Here is a 24,504-nt window from a genome sequence, read left to right as displayed (position 1 = left end):
CCATAGTGGAGTTTGGAGTGTGACTGTTTGAGGTTGTGGACAGGTGTCTTTTATACTGATAACAAGTTCAAACAGGTGCCATTAATACAGGTAACGAGTGGAGGACAGAGGAGCCTCTTAAAGAAGAAGTTACAGGTCTGTGAGAGCCAGAAATCTTGCTTGTTTGTAGGTGACCAAATACTTATTTTCCACCATAATTTGCAAATAAATTCATTAAAAATCCTACAATGTGATTTTCTGGAAAAAAATTCTCAATTTGTCTGTCATAGTTGACGTGTACCTATGATGAAAATTACAGGCCTCTCTCATCTTTTTAAGTGGGAGAACTTGCACAATTGGTGGCTGACTAAATACTTTTTTCCCCCACTGTATCTAGTATTACTGACGACGATGAGACCGCCTATAAGGAGGAGGTCAGAGACCTGGCAGTGTGGTGCCAGGAAAACAACCTCTTCCTCAATGTCAGCAAGACAAATGAGCTGATTGTGGACTACAGGTAACTAAGGGCCTAGCATGCCCCCATCCACACCGATGGGGCTGTACTGGAGCGGGTCAAGAGCGTCAAGTACATGTGTGTCCACATCACTAAGGAATTAACATGGTCCATACCCACACAGTTGTGAAGAGGGCACTACTCTTTGTTGTTATTCTTTATTCACTGTGTATTTATTCCTATGTCACTATTTGTACTCTTATTTTATCTTTTTTATCTTTATCTTAAACTCTGCATTGTTGGAAAGGGACCTTTAAGTAAGCATTTCACTGTTAGTCTACACCTGTTGTTTACGAAGCATGTGACATACAATTTTATTTTATTTCATTTGAAAGCGAAACCTCTCACTTCCACCCGCTTCCTCCCCCTTCTCAGAAAAACGTCGAAGCAGACATCGCGAGATCATAGACATTGTGTGGAATAAATTAAAATGTCGCTGACGAGGTGAGTATTGTGGAAAGGTCTTATTTATATTTTACATAATGTAAAACAATTGCAATCAGACGTTTAAGTGGTAAAAATGCATGTTACGACAAATGGCCACTATATTATGTAACGTTACTAAGGTTTTACTACCATATTATTGCTATGAAATCGATGTTTTGTTCTTTAGCATATAGCTAGCTAGTCCTGGCCTACGTTAGTTAGTTACTAGTAGCTGGTCTCTTACCGGTTTCTTGTTTTGGGGTTTAACTAGTTATTTGGTGAATCGGGGTCAGGGTTATTAGTACCTGTACCTTTACGTTACTACTGCAAACAAAAGCTTGTGTTTTGTCTCAAAACAAGTATTTGCAGCTAACACATGCACTGTCCACGTACGCTACTGTAACTACGTACAGTAAGGAACGTTAACTACGTTATCCTAACGTTCGATGGCCTTGTTTACAGTCGAGATGTCGGAAGGGGAAATCCCTAGCTAATAGTGAAAGAAGAATGACAATTTAGTATTTTGTTTTTTTTGCCTGCAGCTTCCTACCGGCGCCGACTCAGCTGTCCCAGGACCAGCTGGAGTCCGAGGAGAGGGCCCGGGCACAGAGGTCCCACTCCACCGCCCTCGTCTCCTCCCGCAGAGAACCCCCTCCCTACGGCTACAGGAAGAGCTGGGTGCCCCGCTCTCTGGAAGTACTAAGCTTAATCCATACCTAGTTTAATGATGGATTCAGTTAACCTGTGTTATTGTTGGTGTTGTGTTAGAAATGACACCCTGAATGTTCAGAAAAGAGATGTCATGTGAAACAGTTAGAGAACCTCATCTCTAACGGCTTTACATAGCTTTTTCCTCTCAGTTTGTGTGTTGGACTCCCCTGTGTTGTAGGACAGTGGAGATGGGTACAGCTGCATATTGCGTCTTACTACTAGTCTCTCTGTGTTTGACACCCACCCTTGTGTTGTAGGACTTTGGAGATGGCGGTGCGTTCCCTGAGATCCACGTGGCTCAGTTCCCTCTGGAGATGGGCAGAAGGAAGAAAACCTCCAACGCCCTGGCTGTACAGGTGGACGCTGAGGGCAAGATCAAATACGACGCCATCGCCAGACAGGGACAGGGCAAGGACAAGGTAAGAATATGAATAGATATCCAGCTGGTCTGCTTGGTTTACCTAGATCTACAATGTAGTTGTAGGTACGAGACATTCTCAGATGAGTCTGTGACATCAAGTAAGCCATTTGGTCATTTTCATTTGGATTTATTTTACATTTTTTACATAAGTAATTTAGCAGACACTCTTATCCAGAACGACTTACAGTAGTGAGTGCATACTTTTTTCATGCTGGTCCCCCGTGGGAATCAAACCCACAACCCACAACCCTGGCTTTGCAAGCGCCATGCTGTACCAACAGAGCCACACGGGACCATGACCTTGGGGCCGAAATTGCCTATGAATAGTTGTGCCCACATGTTTGTTTTATAGAGCCGTGGTCTCCAGACCTTTTCTGTGCTGTGACCCACCATAGTTATGTTTTTGTTATTGTCATCTAGTTACCAAGTAAACAAAGCTGTTTCTTGCCAAGATCCTGTGTTAAACTAAGAGCCATCATTTGAATAAAAGCTGTCACAGAGGACCTGTGTACAGTTCAGTTTCTATATGTTCAGCTGTCTCCTCTTTTCTCCCTGTGCAGGTGATCTTCAGTAAGTACACAGACCTGCTTCCTAAGGAAGTGCTGAACGACGATGCCCCAGAGCTGCAGAAGCCTGACGAGGAGGCTGTCAAAGAGCTGACAGAGAAGACCCGTGATGCTCTGATGAAGCAGGTCTCTCAGAAGATAGCTGCAGCTATGCCTGTGAGGGCAGCTGACAAACAGGCCCCAGCACAGTACATCAGGTACGGTTTTTAAATGTGATGGATGATGCCAACTGTTATTAATGAGTTTCTCCCTTTTCAAAATGGAAGATAATATAGGGTGTTCAACCATAAAATGCTTAATTCATTCAAGGTTTATACAAATGTGTGCATTCAATAGAAAACTCCATCAGAAAAACAATAGTCCAAACCCAATGTCTCTACCATATACAGTGCTATGAAAAAGTATTTGCCCCCTTTCTAATTTTGCATATTTGTGATACTGAACGTTATCAGATCTTCAACCAAAACCTAATATTAGATAAAGGGAACATAAGTGAACCATTAACACAACAATTACATATTTATTTCATTTATTTCATAAACAAAGTTATGCAACACCCAATTCCCCTGTGTGAAAAAGTAATTGCCCCCTTACACTCAATAACTGGTTGTGCCACCTTTAGCTGCAATGACTCCAACCAAATGCTTCCTGTAGTTGTTGATCAGTCTCTCACGTCGCTGTGGAGGAATTTTGGCCCACTCTTCCATGCAGAACTGCTTTAACTCAGTGACGTGTGGGTTTACAAGCATGAACTGCTCGTTTCAAGTCCTGCCACATCATCTCAATTGGGATTAGGTCTGGACTTTGACTAGGCCATTCCAAAACTTCCAATTTGTTGCTTTTTAGCAATTTTCATGTAGACTTGATTGTGTGTTTTGGATCATTGTCTTGCTGCATGACCCAGCTGCACTTCAGCTTCAGCTCACAGACGGATGGTCTGACATTCTCCTGTAGAATTCTCTGATACAGAGCAGAATTCATGGTTCCTTCTATTAAGGCAAGTCGTCCAGGTCCTGAGGCAGCAAAGCATCCCCAAACCATCACACCACCACCACCATGCTTGACCTTTGGTATGATGTTCTTACTGTGGAATGCAGAGTGTGGTTTGCGCCAGGCATTACTGGAACCATGTCATCCAAGACCATGTGAGAGACTGATCAACAACTACAGGAAGCATTTGGTTGGAGTCATTGCAGCTAAAGGTGGCACAACCAGTTATTGAGTGTAAGGGGGCAATTACTTTTTCACACAGGGGAATTGGGTGTTGCATAACTTTGTTTATGAAATAAATATGTAATTGTTGTGTTAATTGTTCACTTATGTTCCCTTTATCTAATATTAGGTTTTGGTTGAAGATCTGATAACATTCAGTATCACAAATATGCAAAAGTAGAGAAAATTAGAAAGGGGGCAAATACTTTTTTATAGCACTGTATAGTTCAAAAGTTACCGACGATTTACTCTGAGAATTTAGCATGTTTATAGTGAATGGAATGTCATCACAGGCATGATCAAAAAGTGGTCAATGCTCAATAGAACTCTGGCACTGCTCTGCGGCAGAACGGCGCTAACGTCAACTGACAAGCTAACTAGTGGCTGCAGGTTCGTGAGTGAAAACATGCTCTTTTTCTAAGTTAAATCCGCTGAATACAATACTAAATAAGAGCTAAATATATATTTACACTACATTAGCAAAAGTATGTGGACACTTACTCGTCGAACATCTCATTCCAAAATCATGGGCATTGATATGGTGTTTGTCCCCCCTTTGCTGCTATAACAGCCTCCACTCCTATGGGAAGGCTTTCCACTAGATATTGGAACATTGCTGCACGGACTTGCTTCCATTCAGCCACAATCATTAGAGGTCGGGCACTGATGTTGGATGATTAGGCCTGGCTCGCGGTCGGTATTCCAATTCATCCCAAAGCTGTTCAATGGGGTTGAGATCAGGGCTCTGTGCAGGCAAGTCAAGTTCTTCCACACAGATCTCGACAAACCATTTCTGTATGGACATCTCATTGTGCACGGGGGCATTGTCATGCTGAAACAGGAAAGGGCCTTCCCCAAACTGTTGCCACAAGGTTGAAAGCACAGAATCGTCTACAATGTCATTGTATGCTGTAGCATTAAGATTTCACTTCACTGGAACTAAGGGGCCTAGCCCGAACCATGAAAACAGCCCCAGAACATTATTCCTTGTCCACCAAACTTTCCTGGCATCCGCCAAACCCAGATTCGTCCGTCGGACTGCCAGATGGTGAAGTGCAAGTCATCACTCCAGAGAACGTGTTTCCACTGCTCCAGAGTCCAATGGCGGCGAGCTTCACACGTCTCCAGCCGACGCTTGGCATTGCGCATGGTGATCATAAGCTTGTGTGCGGCTGCTCGGCCATGGAAACCCATTTCAAGAAGCTCCCGACGAACAGTACATACACTTAGGTTGGAGTCATTAAAACTCGTTTTTCAACCACTCCACAAATGTCTTTTTAACAAACTATAGTTTTGGCAAGTCGGTTAGGACATATACTTTGTGGATGACACAAGTAATTTTTCCAACAATTGTTTACAGACAGATTATTTCACTTATAATTCACTGTATCACAATTCCAGTGGGTCAGAAGGTTACATACACTAAGTTGACTGTGCCTTTAAACAGCTTGGAAAATTCCAGAAAATGTTGTCATGGCTTTAGAAGCTTCTGATAGGCTAATTGACATCATTTGAGTCAATTGGACGTGTACCTGTGGATGTATTTCAAGGCCTACCTTCAAACTCAGTGCCTCTTTGCTTGACATCATGGGAAAATCAAAAGAAATCAGCCAAGACCTCAGAAAAATTATTGTAGACCTCCACAAGTCTGGTTCATCCTTGGGAGCAATTTCCAAACGCCTGAAGGTATCACGTTCATCTGTACAAACAATAGTACGCAAGTATAAACACCATGGGACCACGCAGCCGTCATACCGCTCAGGAAGGAGACGTTGTCTCCTAGAGATGAACGTACTTTGGTGCGAAAAGTGCAAATCAATCCCAGAACAACAGCAAAGGACCTTGTGAAGATGCTGGAGGAACAGGTACAAAAGTATCTATATTCACAAAATAGATGGCATCATGAGGAAGGAAAATTATGTGTATATATTGAAGCAACATCTCAAGACATCAGTCAGGAAGTTAAAGCTTGGTCGCAAATGGGTATTCCAAATGGACAATGACCCCAAGCATACTTCCAAAGTTGTGGCAAAATGGCTTAAGGACAACAAAGTCAAGATATTGGAGTGGCCATCACAAAGCCCTGACCTCAATCCTATAGAAAATGTGTGGGCAGAACTGAAAAGGCGTGTGTATGAGCAAGGAGGCCTACAAACCTGACTCAGTTACACCAGCTCTGTCAGGAGGAATGGGCCAAAATTCACCCAACTTATTGTGGGAAGCTTGTGGAAGGCTACCCAAAATGTTTGACTCAAGTTAAACAATTTTAAAGGCAATGTTACCAAATACTAATTGAGTGTATGTAAACTTCTGACCCACTGGGAATGTGATGAAAGAAATAAAAGCTGAAATAAATCATTCTCTCTACTATTCTGACATTTCACATTCATTAAAATAAAGTGGTGATTCTAACTGACCTAAGACAGGGAATTTTTACTAGGATAAAATGTCAGGAATTGTGAAAAACTGAGTTTAAATGTATTTGGCTAAGGTGTATGTAAACTTCCAATTTCAACTGTGTGTATATATATATGTATACATATACAGTGGGGAAAAAAAGTATTTAGTCAGCCACCAATTGTGCAAGTTCTCCAACTTCAAAAGATGAGAGAGGCCTGTAATTTGCATCATAGGTACACGTCAACTATGACAGACAAAATGAGATTTTTTTTTCCAGAAAATCACATTGTAGGATTTTTAATGAATTTATTTGCAAATTATGGTGGAAAATAAGTATTTGGTCAATAACAAAAGTTTCTCAATACTTTGTTATATAGCCTTTGTTGGCAATGACACAGGTCAAACGTTTTCTGTAAGTCTTCACAAGGTTTTCACACACTGTTGCTGGTATTTTGGCACATTCCTCCATGCAGATCTCCTCTAGAGCAGTGATGTTTTGGGGCTGTCACTGGGCAACACAGACTTTCAACTCCCTCCAAAGATTTTCTATGGGGTTGAGATCTGGAGACTGGCTAGGCCACTCCAAGACGTTGAAATGCTTCTTATGAAGCCACTCCTTCGTTGCCCGGGCGGTGTGTTTGGGATCATTGTCATGCTGAAAGACCCAGCCACGTTTCATCTTCAATGCCCTTGCTGATGGAAGGAGGTTTTCACTCAAAATCTCACGATACATGGCCCCATTCATTCTTTCCTTTACACGGATCAGTCGTCCTGGTCCCTTTGCAGAAAAACAGCCCCAAAGCATGATGTTTCCACCCCCATGCTTCACAGTAGGTATGGTGTTCTTTGGATGCAACTCAGCATTCTTTGTCCTCCAAACACGACGAGTTGAGTTTTTACCAAAAAGTTCTATTTTGGTTTCATCTGACCATATGACATTCTCCCAATCCTCTTCTGGATCATCCAAATGCACTCTAGCAAACTTCAGACGGGCCTGGACATGTACTGGCTTAAGCAGGTGGACACGTCTGGCACCGCAGGATTTGAGTCCCTGGCGGCGTAGTGTGTTACTGATGGTAGGCTTTGTTACTTTGGTCCCAGCTCTCTGCAGGTCATTCACTAGGTCCCCCCGTGTGGTTCTGGGATTTTTGCTCACCGTTCTTGTGATCATTTTGACCCCACGGGGTGAGATCTTGCATGGAGCCCCAGATTGAGGGAGATTATCAGTGGTCTTGTATCTCTTCCATTTCCTAATAATTGCTCCCACAGTTGATTTCTTCAAACCAAGCTGCTTACCTATTGCAGATTCAGTCTTCCCAGCCTGGTGCAGGTCTACAATTTTGTTTCTGGTGTCCTTTGACAGCTCTTTGGTCTTGGCCATAGTGGAGTTTGGAGTGTGACTGTTTGAGGTTGTGGACAGGTGTCTTTTATACTGATAACAAGTTCAAACAGGTGCCATTAATACAGGTAACGAGTGGAGGACAGAGGAGCCACTTAAATAAGAAGTTACAGGTCTGTGAGAGCCAGAAATCTTGCTTGTTTGTAGGTGACCAAATACTTATTTTCCACCATAATTTGCAAATAAATTCATAAATTTTTTTCTCAATTTGTCTGTCATAGTTGACGTGTACCTATGATGAAAATTACAGGCCTCTCTCATCTTTTTAAGTGGCAGAACTTGCACAATTGGTGGCTGACTAAATACTTTTTTCCCCCACTGTAAACACTACCAGTCAAAAGTGTGGACACCTACTCGTTCAAGGGTTTTTCTTTATTTTTACGATTTTTTACATTGTAGAATAATAGTGAAGAGATCAACTATGAAATAACACATATGGAATCATGTAGTAACCAAAGAAGTGTTAAACAAATCAAAATATTTTATATTTGAGATTCTTCAAATAGCCACCCTTTGCCTTGATGACAGCTTTGCACATTCTTGGCATTCTCTCAACCAGCTTCATGAGGTTGTCACCTGGAATGCATTTCAATTAACAGGTGTGCCTTGTTAAAAGTTAATTTGTGGAATTTCTTTCCTTCTTAATGCATTTGAGCCAATCAGTTGTGTTGTGACAAGGTAAGGGGGGTATACAGAAGATGGCCCTAATTGGTAAAACACGAAGTCCATATAATGGCAAGAAAAGCTCAAATAAGCAAAGAGAAACGACAGTCCATCATTACTTTAAGACATGAAGGTCAATCAATATGGACAATTTCAAGAACTTTGAAAGTTTCTTCAAGTGCAGTCCCAAGCAGGTCTCTTCTTCTTATTGGTGTCCTTTAGTAGTGGTTTCTTTGCAGCAATTCAACCATGAAGGCCTGATTCACACAGTCCCCTCTGAACAGTTGATATTGAGATGTATGTTACTTGAACTCTGTGAAGCAGTTATTTGGCCTGCAATTTCTGAGTCTGTTAACTCTAATGAACATATCCTTTGCAGCAAAGGTAATTCTGGGTCTTCCATTCCTGTGGCTTGATGATTTTTGCGACTGCGCTTGATGATTTTTGCGACTGCACTTGAAGAAACTTTCAAAGTTCTTGAAATGTTCCGTATTGACTGACCTTCACATCTTAAAGTAATGATGGACTGTTGTTTGTCTTTGCTTATTTGAGCTGTTCTTGCCATAATATGGATTTGGTCTTTTAACAAATAGGGCTATATTCTGTAAACCCCCTACCTTGTCACAGCACAACTGATTGGCTCAAACGTATTAAGAAGGAAATAAATTCCACAAATTAACTTTTAAGAAGGCACACCTGTTATTTGAAATGCATTCCAGGTGACTACCTCATGAAGCTGGTTGAGAGAATGCCAAGCGTGTGCAAAGCTGTCATCAAGGCAAAGGGTGGCTATTTGAAGAATCTCAAATATAAAATATTTTGATTTGTTTAACACTTTTTTGGTTACTACATGATTCCATATGTGTTCTTTCATTGTTTTGATGTCTTCACTATTATTCTACAATGTAAAATCTTTTAAAAATAAAAAATAACCCTTGAATGAGTAGGTGTGTCCAGTCTTTTGACTGGTAGTGTATATATAATATATACAAACAAACACACACACACACAAAGCAAAATACTGAATTTCAATATCCACCCTCCGCAAAGACAATCTGTTCCTGTTTTCATTGTGTATTTCTGAGTCTTTCCCTTTAAATCGCCATAGAAACGCAGATTGATCGTGGTTTTAGGCAATGAAAACCAAGGATCTGGAGGTGAAAATTACAAAGGTATCAAGTTGATTTTGATTTGTCCAACCAGCGGAAACACCTCCAAATGGTCTCACCTCACCACATATGGAAGAGATACAACCAAGAGCGTCGCAGTCTAAACTAGCAACGGTCACCTCAAATTAACATTCTTATTTCATCAACACTGTCAAGTACAAGTATGTTAAGGTTATAATATTGTATAGAACAATCTAATGATTAATTATATGTAATTTATAATGACATAGGGCAAAGAAAACAACAATGTTTTGACATTAATTTCAAAGCACCCTCTTGAATTGCCCCGTTTTTCTCTACATTGTACAGCAGTGAGTGAACGCCCTAGATAATAAGACTAGGCTATATAAATCCTGTCATCATGGGCAGTAAGGAAAGCAAAAGGAGGACTAGGCCACACGCTGTATAACATACACTGCTCAAAAAAATAAAGGGAACACTAAAATAATACATCCTAGATCTGAATGAATGAAATAATCTTATTAAATACTTTTTTCTTTACATAGTTGAATGTGCTGACAACAAATCACACAAAAATTATCAATTGAAATCAAATTTATCAACCCATGGAGGTCTGGATTTGGAGTCACCCTCAAAATTAAAGTGGAAAACCACACTACAGGCTGATCCAACTTTGATGTAATGTCCTTAAAACAAGTCAGAATTAGGCTCAGTAGTGTGTGTGGCCTCCACGTGCCTGTATGACCTCCCTACAACGCCTGGGCATGCTCCTGATGAGGTGGCGGATGGTCTCCTGAGGGATCTCCTCCCAGACCTGAACTAAAGCAAACTCCTGGACAGTCTGTGGTGCAACGTGGCGTTGGTGGATGGAGCGAGACATGATGTCCCAGAGGTGCTCAATTGGATTCAGGTCTGGGGAACGGGCGGTCCATAGCATCAATGCCTTCCTCTTGCAGGAACTGCTGACACACTCCAGCCACATGAGGTCTAGCATTGTCTTGCATTAGGAGGAACCCAGGGCCAACCGCACCAGCATGTGGTCTCACAAGGGGTCTGAGGATCTCATCTCGGTACCTAATGGCAGTCAGGCTACCTCTGGCGAGCACATGGAGGGCTGTGTGGCCCCCCAAAGAAATGCCACCCCACACCATGACTGACCTACCGCCAAACCGGTCATGCTGGAGGATGTTGCAGGCAGCAGAACGTTCTCCACGGCGTCTCCAGACTCTGTCACGTCTGTCACGTGCTCAGTGTGAACCTGCTTTAATCTGAAGAGCACAGGGCGCCAGTGGTGAATTTGCCAATCTTGGTGTTCTCTGGCAAATGCCAAACATACTGCACGGTGTTGGGCTGTAAGCACAACCCCCACCTGTGGACGTCGGGCCCTCATACCACCCTCATGGAGTCTGTTTCTGACCTTTTGAGCAGACACATGCACATTTGTGGCCTGCTGGAGGTCATTTTGCAAGGCTCTGGCAGTGCTCCTCCTTGCACAAAGGCGGAGGTAGCAGTCCTGCTGCTGGGTTGTTGCCCTCCTACGGCCTCCTCCACGTCTCCTGATGTACTGGCCTGTCTCCTGGTAGCGCCTCCATGCTCTGGACACTACGCTGACAGACACAGCAAACCTTCTTGCCACAGCTCGCATTGATGTGCCATCCTGGATGAGCTGCACTACCTGAGCCACTTGTGTGGGTTGTAGACTCCGTCTCATGCTACCACTAGAGTGAAAGCACCGCCAGCATTCAAAAGTGACCAAAACATCAGCCAGGAAGCATAGGAACTGAGAAGTGGTCTGTGGTCACCACCTGCAAAACCAGTCCTTTATTGGGGGTGTCTTGCTAATTGCCTATAATTTCCACCTGTTGTCTATTCCATTTGCACAACAGCATGTGACATTTATTGTCAATCAGTGTTGCTTCCTAAGTGGACAGTTTAATTTCACAGAAGTGTGATTGACTTGGAGTTGCATTGTGTTGTTTAAGTGTTCCCTTAATTTTTTTGAGCAGTGTATGTAGGCCTTCATTCATACAGCGTCATACAGATTCTGATACCTTGTATTATTTCCCCAGGTACACTCCGTCCCAGCAGGGCGTGGCCTTCAACTCGGGGGCCAAACAAAGGGTCATCCGTATGGTGGAGATGCAGAAGGACCCCATGGAGCCCCCACGCTTCAAGTAAGTACATTCCCACCAGCGTTGCTGACTAAACTCATAACTGACTGAACTTAAAACTTATGTGCTTGTCACTTTCACTATCTTGCTATAGACTGGTTAGCTGACAACGTCACGGAAACGATGCGCACGCTTCAATGTGGCAGAAGGCTGTGTGTTGTTGTGATTCTGGATGGCCAGATAGCTAGCAACAATGACAAGAAGCTGCCATGTGGGGAATCGTAGGTGGCTCATTTCAGCTAGTTTTATCTCGTACCTGATACCATGTCTTGTTTTGAGGTGTTTTGACAGATGGTTAAAATTAGCTAGCTAGCTAACAAGCAACTGTAACAATGTATTTGAGAGACAACAAGTGGTCATTGTGCAAATGTATTTTTTTTCAAAAAACATTGGATATCAGATATAGCTTACATGTTGTCAACAATCTAAGCCAACCTCGTCTGTTTTGCCCCATAGTTGCGCACGTGTTGGTTTTGATACTTAACAACCAACCTGTCTGTGCTAGGGTAACTTGAGTCATGCACATCCCTAAACAAAGCTAGAAGCACTCTCGCTTACTAGGATGTGAAATGTAAATGTTGCTATTCCAGGATCAATAAGAAGATTCCTCGTGGACCTCCCTCCCCTCCTGCACCTGTCATGCACTCACCAAGCAGAAAGGTACCATTGGGGTTCAGACAGACTTAACTGATCTCAAGATTGAAGTTACTAGTTATGCTTTTATTACTTTAATAATGTGTAAAAGGATCCGATCAACTCGACACCTTTAATGGCAAAATTAAATGTACTTTTTCTCTAGCTGTGTAAATGTTGAACAAAGATGTGACGTGTTTTCTCTCTCTGTCCTACCAGATGACAGTCAAGGAACAACAGGAGTGGAAGATTCCTCCCTGCATCTCAAACTGGAAGAACGCAAAGGTACTAACTCTGCTCACTCCCTCTGGAGACACTAGTGAATCAATGGGAGGTTGTGTTTGTATGAGGTCAAGATTGCTGACATTGTAAGTACTCTCCTGTGTTCTATGACTAGGGGTTGTTATGACTGCCTAAAGCAAAGTTGTATAATGCACTATACTTTCATTATAAGGCATTATACAACCGGTGGGTCTAATTCTGAAAGCTGATTGGTTAAAACCACATTCCAGCCGGTGTCTATTCCACAAGTTACCACCGGCTAAATCTATGACGTTAAAATGCCTATTTACTCTGTTCCATCTGACTGCGCAATCCACTGTCTCATCAGCCCAGCCAGGCAAGTTATAAACTTGATCTCCACTATAAAAAGCATCTAGACATTATCTCCCATTTCTTTTAGACTTACAGTTAGTTTTCAACAGCGGAGATTTGTATAAACATTGCTGTCTGTCTCTGACATTTGCAACATTGTTTCAATATTCAAATTCGATCTCCAGCTGTCCCATAGTAATGAACGTGTCGTGATGAGACAGACAGGCAGGCAGCGTTTCTCAGCCAGTCGAAATCATGAATTAGCTGGCTTTAATAATAAAATACAAAAATGAAGGTAAACAAAACGCAGTGCATCTAGTTTGCAGTTTTTCCAGCTACAGTTTGCAGTTTTTCCAGCTACAGTTTGCAGTCTTTCCAGCTACAGTTTGCAGTCTTTCCAGCTTCAGTTTGAAGTGATTGTGTTAGCTGTGTTGTTGGCTAGCTCCTCTGAACAACAGTGTCCTGACGAGAGAGCACATTTTCTATGCCAGGTGAAATCGCGCATCATTAGCTCATTGTTATGGATGCATCCAAATAAATGTCACTAGAAAACAGCTTAAACAAATGCAGCTACTTTGTTGTTATTCTGGCTGCACTGTTTGACGTGACTGTAAGTTAGCCGCAGTTGGCTAGCTAGCAAGCAAGGGATAAGAACGTTGCCAGCCAGTATGGCAATGGAACATTTAGAACCAACGACTGATACAGAACAAAAGACTGAACGACTGGGTCACGACTCTGGCAACCGAACCGATAGAACGAACGACCAGCCGATTTGGGTAGCAACCCTAGATTTGTGTCGGGATTATATCCTGTGGAAGGATGAAATGGTATGAATAAATTCACCAAAATAACGTTTTTAATGAAAATATGTCTCATTATTTGAGTATGTTGGAAACCCGTTGTATAAAAGTGATAATGCCCTCGAAGGCGGTGTTTTGGAGGATATATTGGCACGGTTTGCCGTCCCGAGACAAAGTCTCGGCCCTAACAAGACCTGTGCCAATATATGCTCCAAACACCGCCTACGAGGGCATTATCACTTAATTATGTGTGAGTGTGTAATTCATAGAAAGTATTCCCAAAGTGAAGTCCTATGTTCTGTGTTTGTCTCCTAGGGTTACACCATCCCCCTGGACAAGCGTCTGGCGGCGGACGGTAGAGGACTGCAGACCGTTCACATCAATGAGAACTTTGCCAAACTGGCCGAGGCGCTCTACATCGCTGACAGAAAGGTACTCTGTTTGTGGTTTTGGGAACTGATGTTTGTCCTGTGCTTAGCGACTTCTCCGAGCCTCTCTGAAATATCAGTTTTTTGGTGAATGGTCATCTCTTTGTGTCCATTTCAAAGCCAACTTATTTTCTGTATGATATTGGCTCAAGCATTTAGTGATTCTCTCATCATAAAAAATAAGATTGTGTTTTCTCTTTGTTGTGTTGTGTCTAAGCCTATATGCCTCCAAGCCACACTTACGCTAGTAGCCTAGTTTAGCATGTGATGTTGATTTAAATGAATGTAAACTAATTCTGTGTCACTGCATCCAGGCCAGAGAAGCTGTGGAGATGAGAGCCCAGGTGGAGAAGAAGATGGCCCAGAAAGAGAAGGAGAAGAAGGAGGAGAAGCTCAGAGAGCTGGCTCAGATGGCCCGAGACCGCAGGGCAGGGATCAAAGGTCACGGAGGAGACAAAGGTCAGTCCACAACCTCTTCCTGCTTGACCCTAACCACAGATCTAGGATCAGATCACCTGTTTGTGATTTCATGTTTTCCTGTACAAGGACTGCCAATGTAAAGTGTTGTAAAGTCATGTGGATAGTCTGACAAATCAGTCAATATATTTGAAATTAAATATACTGACAATGTTTAACCAAATGCAACATTGAGAAACACGAACCCATAGACCTTTCTCAGAATCTTGTCCAAGTAGCTGTGTGCATGCAGAGAGCAGACTACTCAACTGTCAGTCCTGATTATGTGTGAGTGAGGCGCCTGGTAACACCCTTTCGCTTCTCTCTCGTCCTCGCTCTCCATACCTCCCCTCTCTCCATCGTCACCCTGTACCTCTCTCTATCCCCTCTCTCCATACCTCCCCTCTCTCTATCGTCACCCTGTACCTCTCTATCCCCTCTCTCCATACCTCCCCTCTCTCTATCGTCACCCTGTACCTCTCTATCCCCTCTCTCCATACCTCCCCTCTCTCTATCGTCACCCTGTACCTCTCTATCCCCTCTCTCCATACCTCCCCTCTCTCTATCGTCACCCTGTACCTCTCTCCATACCTCCCCTCTCTCTATCGTCACCCTGTACCTCTCTCCATACCTCCCCTCTCTCCATACCTCCCCTCTCTCCATACCTCCCCTCTCTTCTACGCCCCCTTTCTCTCCTGTGGCAGGTGGTGAGGACGGTGAGGCCAGGGAGCGTGACGAGATCCGCCATGACAGGAGGAAAGAGAGACAGCACGACAGGAACATCTCCAGAGCCGCCCCCGATAAGAGGTACATTCATTTTTAACAGCACGGAAAGACACACACACACCATGCCACGCCTCCACACATAGAAACACCATGCACACTGCCCACTCATACATCCACACACACAGACATATCCACACACACACACACACACCCTGCTGAATCATTCATGGTTCATCGGGAGCGCTGAAGGAACGCAGCTGGCCACAGCAGCACCCAGCCTAGACCCCCTGACCGTCCTGTCTGCTACAGCTGCACTGTTTCAGAGATAGAGATCGAATGAGACCGAGAGGGAGACAGACAGAGACAAACAAAGAAAATGAGAGCGAGAAAGTTGGTGAGAGACAGACAGGGGGGATGGAGAGAGATTGGGCTACTCTACTCCAGTTGTCTGTCTCTGCAGTGGAGCTGTCAGATGATGGAAGGGGGAAGGAGGAGAGCGGTAGGAAGAAAGGAGGGAGACAGCCACTGATTACAACGACAGGCTTGACTGCTGGTTGTAAATGGCCTCATTATGAAGAGACGGTTAGCCCCGAGCGTCTACTTAACCTTGCAGTCACTTCTGCTAAAGCGATTATCTGCAGATATGTTGGGATTGTTATATGGTTAGCGGACAGTGATGTGCGGTTTGGTGCAACAACTCATTTCACACACAAGCTACAGAGGTTGGTGCGTTACATTTAGCTCGCGGGCTGGTGGGCTACCGCCCAAATATGTGCATTCCATTCTAGTACTCCTAAATTACAGCACCAGTCGAGCTAAAAATCAAGCTCTCCCGTATCCATATGTTGTCTCTCTCTCGCCTTCCTCCTTAACTAACTGTCTGGTTTGGTTTATTCCCATCGTCAGGTCGAAGCTGCAGAGAGACCAGGACAGGGACGTCAGTGAGCTCATCGCTCTGGGTCAGCCCAACCCTAGAGCCTCCAGTGAGGCTCAGTACGACCAGAGACTGTTCAACCAGACCAAGGTGAGACACACACACCTGCTGTGCTGTCAGAGGTTATCCTCTAGTGGGGTTTCAACTAGAGCGATTTAAGATCTCACCTGTTACACTGTCTGTCCTTTGTTAAACCACTACTCTCGCCCTCCTCCCCATCCCTCTCTCCCCCCCCCCCCAGGGTATGGACAGCGGTTTTGCAGGCGGGGAGGATGAGATGTACAATGTGTACGACCAGCCGTTCAGGAGTGGCAGAGACATGGCCCAGAACATCTACCGGCCCACCAAGAGCTCTGACAAGGACATGTACGGAGATGACCTGGACACACTCATGCAGAGCAACAGGTACTACCTCCGTCTGTTATATTACCCTTCTGAATATAGCTTATACCAGGGCTCTCCAACCCTGTTCCTGGAGAGCTACCCTCCTGTAGGTTATCGCTTCAACCCCAGTTGTAATTAACCTGCTTCTGCTTATCAACCAGTTAATTTTTTTAATCTGGTGTGCTAGATTAGGTTTGGAGTGAACCTACAGGACGGTAGTTCTCCAGGAACAGGGTTGGAGAGAGACCTGGCCTATACTATATCCATATACAGTATATTACTGTATGTTGATGACCTGGTCACACTCGTGCAGAGCGACAGGTATCATAGGTCATCTGTTTCCGTGCCGCTGCTGCCTCTCTGGGGAGAGATGCAATCGACTGCTGAGAAATGCGATGTTTAAGCCTAATTTATACCCTACGTACGCAATGCAAGAACGTTGCAGTCTGTATGTGTAAGGACTGTAGTGATATTGCACCAAAGTGGATCATGCAGACGTCGATGGTATAGTGCGTATACCAGAACAGAGAGGCTTACTTCATATGTAGTATCTCTTCCCTAATGTCCATTATGTCTACTGAAATCCAGTCTCAGTTCGTTTTACTGGCTGGTGTATAGGATAGGATTATTTTATTGTTTTTCTACAGATAGCCTTATTAACACTATAGAACAGTATTATCTGACAGATTGTTGCCATCACTGATATATTCTACCTGTTTTTTTCGATCACTTTGGGGAAATAATAAACCAAGAAAGTTAAATGGACAGCATTCCAAACAGTGCACATCAATACATACAGGTAACTGCCAAAATAAAGGGAACCCCCTAGAGTCGATGTCTGTGGCCCCGCAGAAATCTAATTAGCATCAAAATCCATCAGTTTAAGCTAGAGATATCTATCTAGATATCTATTTTTTGCATGGGCTGCGTCTCAATCCACAGTATCCGCCGATGTCGTCCTTCCGCATCTGCGTGAAAGGTGGCAGAGCTAGAGCTGTGTTTGTCAGACCATGAGACATCTTCTCACAAAAATGTATGTAGCGTCCAAACAGTTTGGCCAACAAACTATTATGACCTCTCTATGGAAAGATGAGACTCTCACGAACACAATGGTGTTGGTTTTACTCTAGGACGCCAACAAGCCTCACAAGATTATTCTGAAGGTATACGGGTACCAGTTTAAAAAATGAGTATATATGGAGTTGGTTTAGTGCCTAAAATAAGGAGTAAAATATGTCAACATAATGTTTCCTGATCTTTCTTTTATCTCTCAGATATAGGACGGACACTTCAGAACAAACTTCCTTTCAAAAAATGTTTTTCTTACTGTCTGTTTGTCCATGTATGAAGCTGTTATTCAATGCGTTTCTATGGGCTAATAGCAGAAAAGCCAAATTCAATTTTTTTCTATTTTTTTTTTTTTATACCTTAAGGGGTCCTAAAACTCAAAATCAAATAGATAAATGATTCTTGGTATGACCATCTTAAAACAATTCCATATGTTAGCTTAGACACACCCTTTAAACCCCCTATGCTCCTTTTGAGACCTCTCAAAGTCACCGAGATCTCCTCTTCTAACCATGGTAGCTGAAATAATGGGCAACTGGGAATTTTTATACTCTGGGGAGAACAAGTATTTGATACACTGCCGATTTTGCAGGTTTTCCTACTTACAAAGCATGTAGAGGTCTGTAATTTTTATCATAGGTACACTTCAACTGTGAGAGACGGAATCTAAAACAAAAATCCAGAAAATCACATTTGTATGATTTTGAAGTAATTAATTTGCATTTTATCGCATTACATAAGTATTTGGTACATCAGAAAAGCAGAACTTAATATTTGGAACATAAACCTTTGTTTGCAATTACAGAGATCATACGTTTCCTGTAGGTCTTGACCAGGTTTGCACACACTGCAGCAGGGATTTTGGCCCACTCCTCCATACAGACCTTCTCCAGATCCTTCAGGTTTCGGGGCTGTCGCTGGGCAATACGGACTTTCAGCTCCCTCCAAAGATTTTCTATTGGGTTCAGGTCTGGAGACTGGCTAGGCCACTCCAGGACCTTGAGATGCTTCTTACGGAGCCACTCCTTAGTTGCCCTGGCTGTGTGTTTCGGGTCGTTGTCATGCTGGAAGACCCAGCCACGACCCATCTTCAATGCTCTTACTGAGGGAAGGAGGTTGTTGGACAAGATCTCGCGATACATGGCCCCATCCATCCTCCCCTCAATACGGTGCAGTCGTCCTGTCCCCTTTGCAGAAAAGCATCCCCAAAAATTATGTTTCCACCTCCATGCTTCACGGTTGGGATGGTGTTCTTGGGCTTGTACTCATCCTTCTTCTTCCTCCAAACACGGAGAGTGGAGTTTAGACCAAAAAGCTATATTTTTGTCTCATCAGACCACATGACCGTCTCCCATTCCTCCTCTGGATCATCCAGATGGTCATTGGCAAACTTCAGACGGGCCTGGACATGCGCTGGCTTGAGCAGGGGGACCTTGCGTGCGCTGCAGGATTTTAATCCATGACGGCGTAGTGTGTTACTAATGGTTTTCTTTGAGACTGTGGTCCCAGCTCTCTTCAAGTCATTGACCAGGTCCTGCCGTGTAGTTCTGGGCTGATCCCTCACCTTCCTCATGATCATTGATGCCCCACGAGGTGAGATCTTGCATGGAGCCCCAGACCGAGGATGATTGACCGTCATCTTGAACTTCTTCCATTTTCTAATAATTGCGCCAACAGTTGTTGCCTTCTCACCAAGCTGCTTGCCTATTGTCCTGTAGCCCATCCCAGCCTTGTGCAGGTCTACAATTTTATCCCTGATGTCCTTACACAGCTCTCTGGTCTTGGCCATTGTGGAGAGGTTGGAGTCTGTTTGATTGAGTGTGTGGACAGGTGTCTTTTATACAGGTCACGAGTTCAAACAGGTGCAGTTAATACAGGTAATGAGTGGAGAACAGGTGGGCTTCTTAAAGAAAAACTAACAGGTCTGTGAGAGTTGGAATTCTTACTGGTTGGTAGGTGATCAAATACTTATGTCATGCAATAAAATGCAAATTAATTACTTAAAAATCATACAATGTGATTTTCTGGATTTTTGTTTTAGATTCTGTCTCTCACAGTTGAAGTGTACCTATGATAAAATTACAGACCTCTACATGCTTTGTAAGTAGGAAAACCTGCAAAATCGGCAGTGTATCAAATACTTGTTCTCCCCACTGTACATGACCCATAGAGATGTATAGAGGACTCAACTAGGATCTAACCCATTTTAGCATGGACATTTCCATTGAGGGCTTCCACCATTTTTTAAGTAGTCAACTGGGTGGGGATTCCTATTGGTTGGGAACGATCAGCCAATGATCAGAGCATTGTCTTCTTCCAATTGGGTCCTATGGTTTGTAAATGGCTTTAACACTGCTATCTAGTGGCCACAATAAATGAATGGCACAATATTTGGTTCAGGATTCAAGCACTGCAGGCTGTGGATCACCAACATAAGCTTTACACTTTTTTCAAACACAAAATAAGAAAATGTACTACTTTAAAATGGAGATAGCCTCAATGGCGCTGCCCATGCTGTCACAGACGCCATAATGGGACAGATACAATGATGAGGCAACTCTTTCCATCTCTATGACATGACCGCTAAGCATTGATGGTTTGTTAATTTCTTAAATAATTCAGGAACCACACTTATGTGGAAGCAGCTGCTTTCAATATACTTTGTATTACTAAAGTGTTTCCTTTATCAAATCACATTTTATTTGTCACATGCGCCGAATACAACAGGTTTAGGTAAACCTTACCGTGAAATGCTTACTTACAAGCCCTTAACCAACAATGCAGTTTAAAAAAACGTCTGAAATGTGCTAAACAAACAAAAGGAAAAATAGTAACACTATAAAATAACAATAATGAGGATATATATACAAGGAGTACCGGTACCGAGTCAATGTGCAGTGGTACGAGTCAATCAAGGTAATTGAGGTAATATGTACACTACCGGTCAAAGGTTTTAGAACATCTACTCATTCAAGGGTTTTTGTTTCTTTTTACTATTTTCTACATTGTAGAATAATAGTGGAGACATCAAAACTATGAAATAACACATGGAATCATGTAGTAACCAAAAAAGTGTTAAACAAATCAAAATATATTTTATATTTGAGATTCTTCAAATAGCCACCCTTTGCCTTGATGACAGCTTTGCACACTCTTGGCATTCTCTCAACCAGCTTCACCTGGAATGCTTTTCCAACAGTCTTGAATGCTGAGCACTTGTTGGCTGCTTTTCCTTCACTCTGCGGTCCGACTAATCTCAATTGGGTTGAGGTCAGGGGATTGTGGAGGCCAGGTCATCTGATGCAGCACTCCATCACTCTCCTTCTTGGTAAAATAGTCGTTACACAGCCTGGAGGTGTGTTGGGTCATTGTCCTGTTGAAAACAAATGATAGTCCCACTAAGGCCAAACCAGATGGGATGGCGTATTGCTGCAGAATGCTGTGGTAGCCATGCTGGTAAAATGTGCCTTGAATTCTAAATAAATCACAGACAGTGTCACCAGCAAAGCACCCCCACACCATAACCACCTCCATGCTTTACGGTGGGAAATACACATGCAGAGATCATCCGTTCACCCACACCGCGTCTCACAAAGACACAGCGGTTGGAACCAAAAATCTCAAATTTGGACTCCAGACCAAAGGACAAATTTCCACCGGTCTAATGACCATTGCTCGTGTTTCATGGCCGAAGCATGTCTCTTCTTCTTATTGGTGTTCTTTAGTAGTGGTTTCTTTGCAGCAATTCGACCATAAAGGCCTGATTCACACAGTCTCCTCTGAACAGTTGATGTTGAGATGTCTGTTACTTGAACTCTGTGGAGCGATTATTTGGGCTGCAATTTCTGAGGCTGAGGTAACTCTGGGTCTTCCATTCCTGTGGCGGTCCTCATGAGAGCCAGTTTCATCATAGCGCTTGATGGTTTTTGCGACTGCACTTGAAGAAACTTTAAAAGTTCTTGAAATGTTCCATATTGACTGACCTTCATGTCTTAAAGTAATGATGGACTGTTGTTTCTCTTTGCTTATTTGAGCTGTTCTTGCCATAATATGGACTTGGTATTTTACCAAATAGGGCGAACTTCTGTATACCCCCCCTACCTCGCCACAACACAACTGATTGGCTCAAATGCATTAAGAAGGAAAGAAATTCCACAAATTAACTTTTAACAAGGCACACCTGTTAATTGAAATGCATTCCAGGTGACTACCTCATGAAGCTGATTGAGAGAATGCCAAGAGTGTGCAAAGCTGTCATCAAGGCAAAGGGTGGCTATTTGAAGAATCTCAAATATAACATATATTTTGATTTGTTTAACACTTTTTTGGTTACTACATGATTCCATATGTGTTATTTCATAGTTTTGATGTCTTCACTATTATTCTACAATGTAGAACATTTTAAAAAGAAAGAAAAACCCTTGAATGAGTAGGTGTTATAAAACTTTTGACTGGTAGTGTACATCAGTGGAGGCTTCTGAGGAAAGGCCGGTTCATAATATTGTCTGGAATAGAGTAAATGGAATGACATCCAAACACATGGAAACCATTTTGATACCATTCCACTGATTCCACTCCAGCTATTACCACGAGCCCGTCCTCCCCAATTAAGGTGCCACCAACCTTCTGTGATGTACATGTAGGTAGGGGTGAAGTGACTATGCATAAATAATAAACAGAGTAGAGTGTGTGTGTGTGTTGGAGTGTCAGTGTTGTATATGTGAGTGTGTGGTTAGAGTCCAGTGATTGTACATCGAGCCTGTGCAAGAGAGTCAGTGCAAAAGATCATAATAAATAATAATCAAATAAAGGGTAATAATGCAAATAGTCCTGGTAGCTATTTGATAAACTGTTCAGCAGTCCTATGGCTTGGTGGAAGCTAGTTTATTTAACTAGTTAACTGTATATTGACACAGACCTGTATAAATAAATAAACCATATAAACCCTGCATTATAATTTCTATGGGTCATACCTACATGGATCCAAAACCCAACCATTTTCTTTGCCTCATTTTGTCTACTATTTCAGAAACATTCAAACATATCCTAACTCTCTCTCTCCCCTCTCCCAGATTTGTTCCTGACCGTGAGTTCTCTGGTACGGACCACGGTCCTCGTCGTGACGGCCCCGTCCAGTTTGAGGAGGATCCCTTCGGTCTGGACAAGTTTTTGGAGGAGGCTAAGCAGCACGGGGGCTCCAAGAGACCCTCCACCAGCAGAGGCTCCAAGGACTATGACCACGACAAGAAACGCAGGAAGGAGTGATGGAAACGAGACCGAGACCCTCGGTCTGGTGGGAAGGGAGGGTAGCGTTCAGTAGGCATAAAATGTTGGGAAATGTTTCAAAACGTCGAAGTTCAGAAGTCACTGAATGTGTTTTTTCACTAGAATGTAGTCCAATGAGAATGGGCCGTTTTTATTTTAAATTTGAAGCTGTTTTCTCCTTTCTATACCTACTGAACGTAATCCAGGGTTTTGGGAGGAGGGAGGGAAAGTTGGGGAAGAGAGGGGGAGGGAATGTTCGAGGAGGTAGGGAGAGTTGGGGAATACTGAGGGAGGCGGAGTTGGGGAAGTCTGAGGGAGAGTTGGGTCAGGACCCTGACTGGAACTATAGACATTCTGTGTGTGTGTGTGTGTTGTATGGCTGAACCCCCCCCAGGAACTAGCAGGGATTATTTGTTGATAATGACCTTTTTCTGTACAGCATCCCTTCATCTTTACATACAGCACTATCTTGCCTGTAACGTGTGTTTTAAGTAAAGCCCCCTAGTATTTGTAAGCAATATTATTATGCCTGTGTGATATATGGTCTTTGATCTAGCAGCATTCCTGTGATGGAGTTTGATTGAATTCCCCTTTCAGGTCTTACGTGATCTACTCTAAGGCATCTTTAGAATAACTATACAACCTATGTTACTGGTGGGATACAATGTAAACCTACTCTAACTTGTACAGTACTACCACTGAATACATTTCATATAATGGAATAAACGTGTCTCTGTATTTACCCCAGAGAAGTCTGTGTTAGTAAATATTTTATAAACCTTTGTGATCAGATTTTAGAATGCAATTGTTGGGGTTTATTAGACACCAACCAGAAGAGAACAGACTATCTGACTCAAATTCTTTCTGTTGCAACATTTTTTCTATTGCATGTGCTAATGAACATGACCCAGATGCATTTTCCTCAGTCAATGAATGCAGACCCTCTGTTAGGTGTATTCTTGTAATTGTTTTATTTAGAGCGCCACAGTTTCCCCTGCTTTTAATCTTGAATAATGCCTCAAATTTACATAAGATTAAATACCCTAAATGGAGGAGGACCCATCAATTCCCAAGCGTTACCAACGGATATATGAGGTGCTTCCCAAATGGCACCCTAATACCTACAGTGAGGGAAAAAAGTATTTGATCCCCTGCTGATTTTGTACGTTTGCCCACTGACAAAGACATGATCAGTCTATAATTTTAATGGTAGGTTTATTTGAACAGTGAGAGACAGAATAACAACAAAAAAATCCAGAGAAACGCATGTCAAAAATGTTATAAATTGATTTGCATTTTAATTAGGGAAATAAGTATTTGACCCCTCTGGCAAAACCCTTGTTGGCAATCACAGAGGTCAGATGTTTCTTGTAGTTGGCCACCAGGTTTGCACACATCTCAGGAGGGATTTTGTCCCACTCCTCTTTGCAGATATTCTCCAAGTCATTAAGGTTTCGAGCCTGACGTTTGCCAACTCGAACCTTCAGCTCCCTCCATAGACTTTCTATGGGATTATGGTCTGGAGACTGGCTAGGCCACTCCAGGACCTTAATGTGCTTCTTCTTGAGCCACTCCTTTGTTGCCTTGGCCGTGTGTTTTGGGTCATTGTCATGCTGGAATACCC

The 24,504-nt window shown here is 43.0% G+C and overlaps 1 protein-coding gene across 1 annotated transcript; it reads left to right on the top strand.

The window, feature by feature from the left end:
- The first annotated feature begins 882 nt into the window (after positions 1 to 882).
- Positions 883 to 23,623, top strand: LOC311108561 (SNW domain-containing protein 1-like). Its single transcript, XM_084151216.1, has 13 exons — positions 883 to 937; positions 1,462 to 1,615; positions 1,888 to 2,049; positions 2,612 to 2,814; positions 11,491 to 11,595; positions 12,183 to 12,252; positions 12,445 to 12,510; positions 13,935 to 14,051; positions 14,362 to 14,506; positions 15,208 to 15,310; positions 16,136 to 16,253; positions 16,405 to 16,568; positions 22,688 to 23,623. The coding sequence occupies exons 1-13, from the start codon at positions 924 to 926 to the stop codon at positions 22,878 to 22,880; spliced, it is 1,614 nt and encodes a 537-aa protein (XP_084007342.1). The 5' UTR covers positions 883 to 923; the 3' UTR covers positions 22,881 to 23,623.
- The last annotated feature ends 881 nt before the right edge of the window (positions 23,624 to 24,504 follow it).

This window comes from Coregonus lavaretus, assembly GCF_964263955.1.
Source record: "Coregonus lavaretus genome assembly, chromosome: 33".
Classification (NCBI taxonomy): Eukaryota; Metazoa; Chordata; class Actinopteri; order Salmoniformes; family Salmonidae; genus Coregonus; species Coregonus lavaretus.
Note: the sequence above shows the minus strand (reverse complement) of the source record. Positions and strands in the feature narration are given on the sequence as shown.

What these genes read in the sequence shown, in the direction of transcription:
- LOC311108561 (XM_084151216.1), top strand. An exon ending in ATGGAGCCCCCACGCTTCAA is followed by an intron (nt 11,596 to 12,182) that starts GTAAGTACATTC and finishes TTGCTATTCCAG; the next exon opens with GATCAATAAGAAGATTCCTC. An exon ending in AGAGCCGCCCCCGATAAGAG is followed by an intron (nt 15,311 to 16,135) that starts GTACATTCATTT and finishes TCCCATCGTCAG; the next exon opens with GTCGAAGCTGCAGAGAGACC.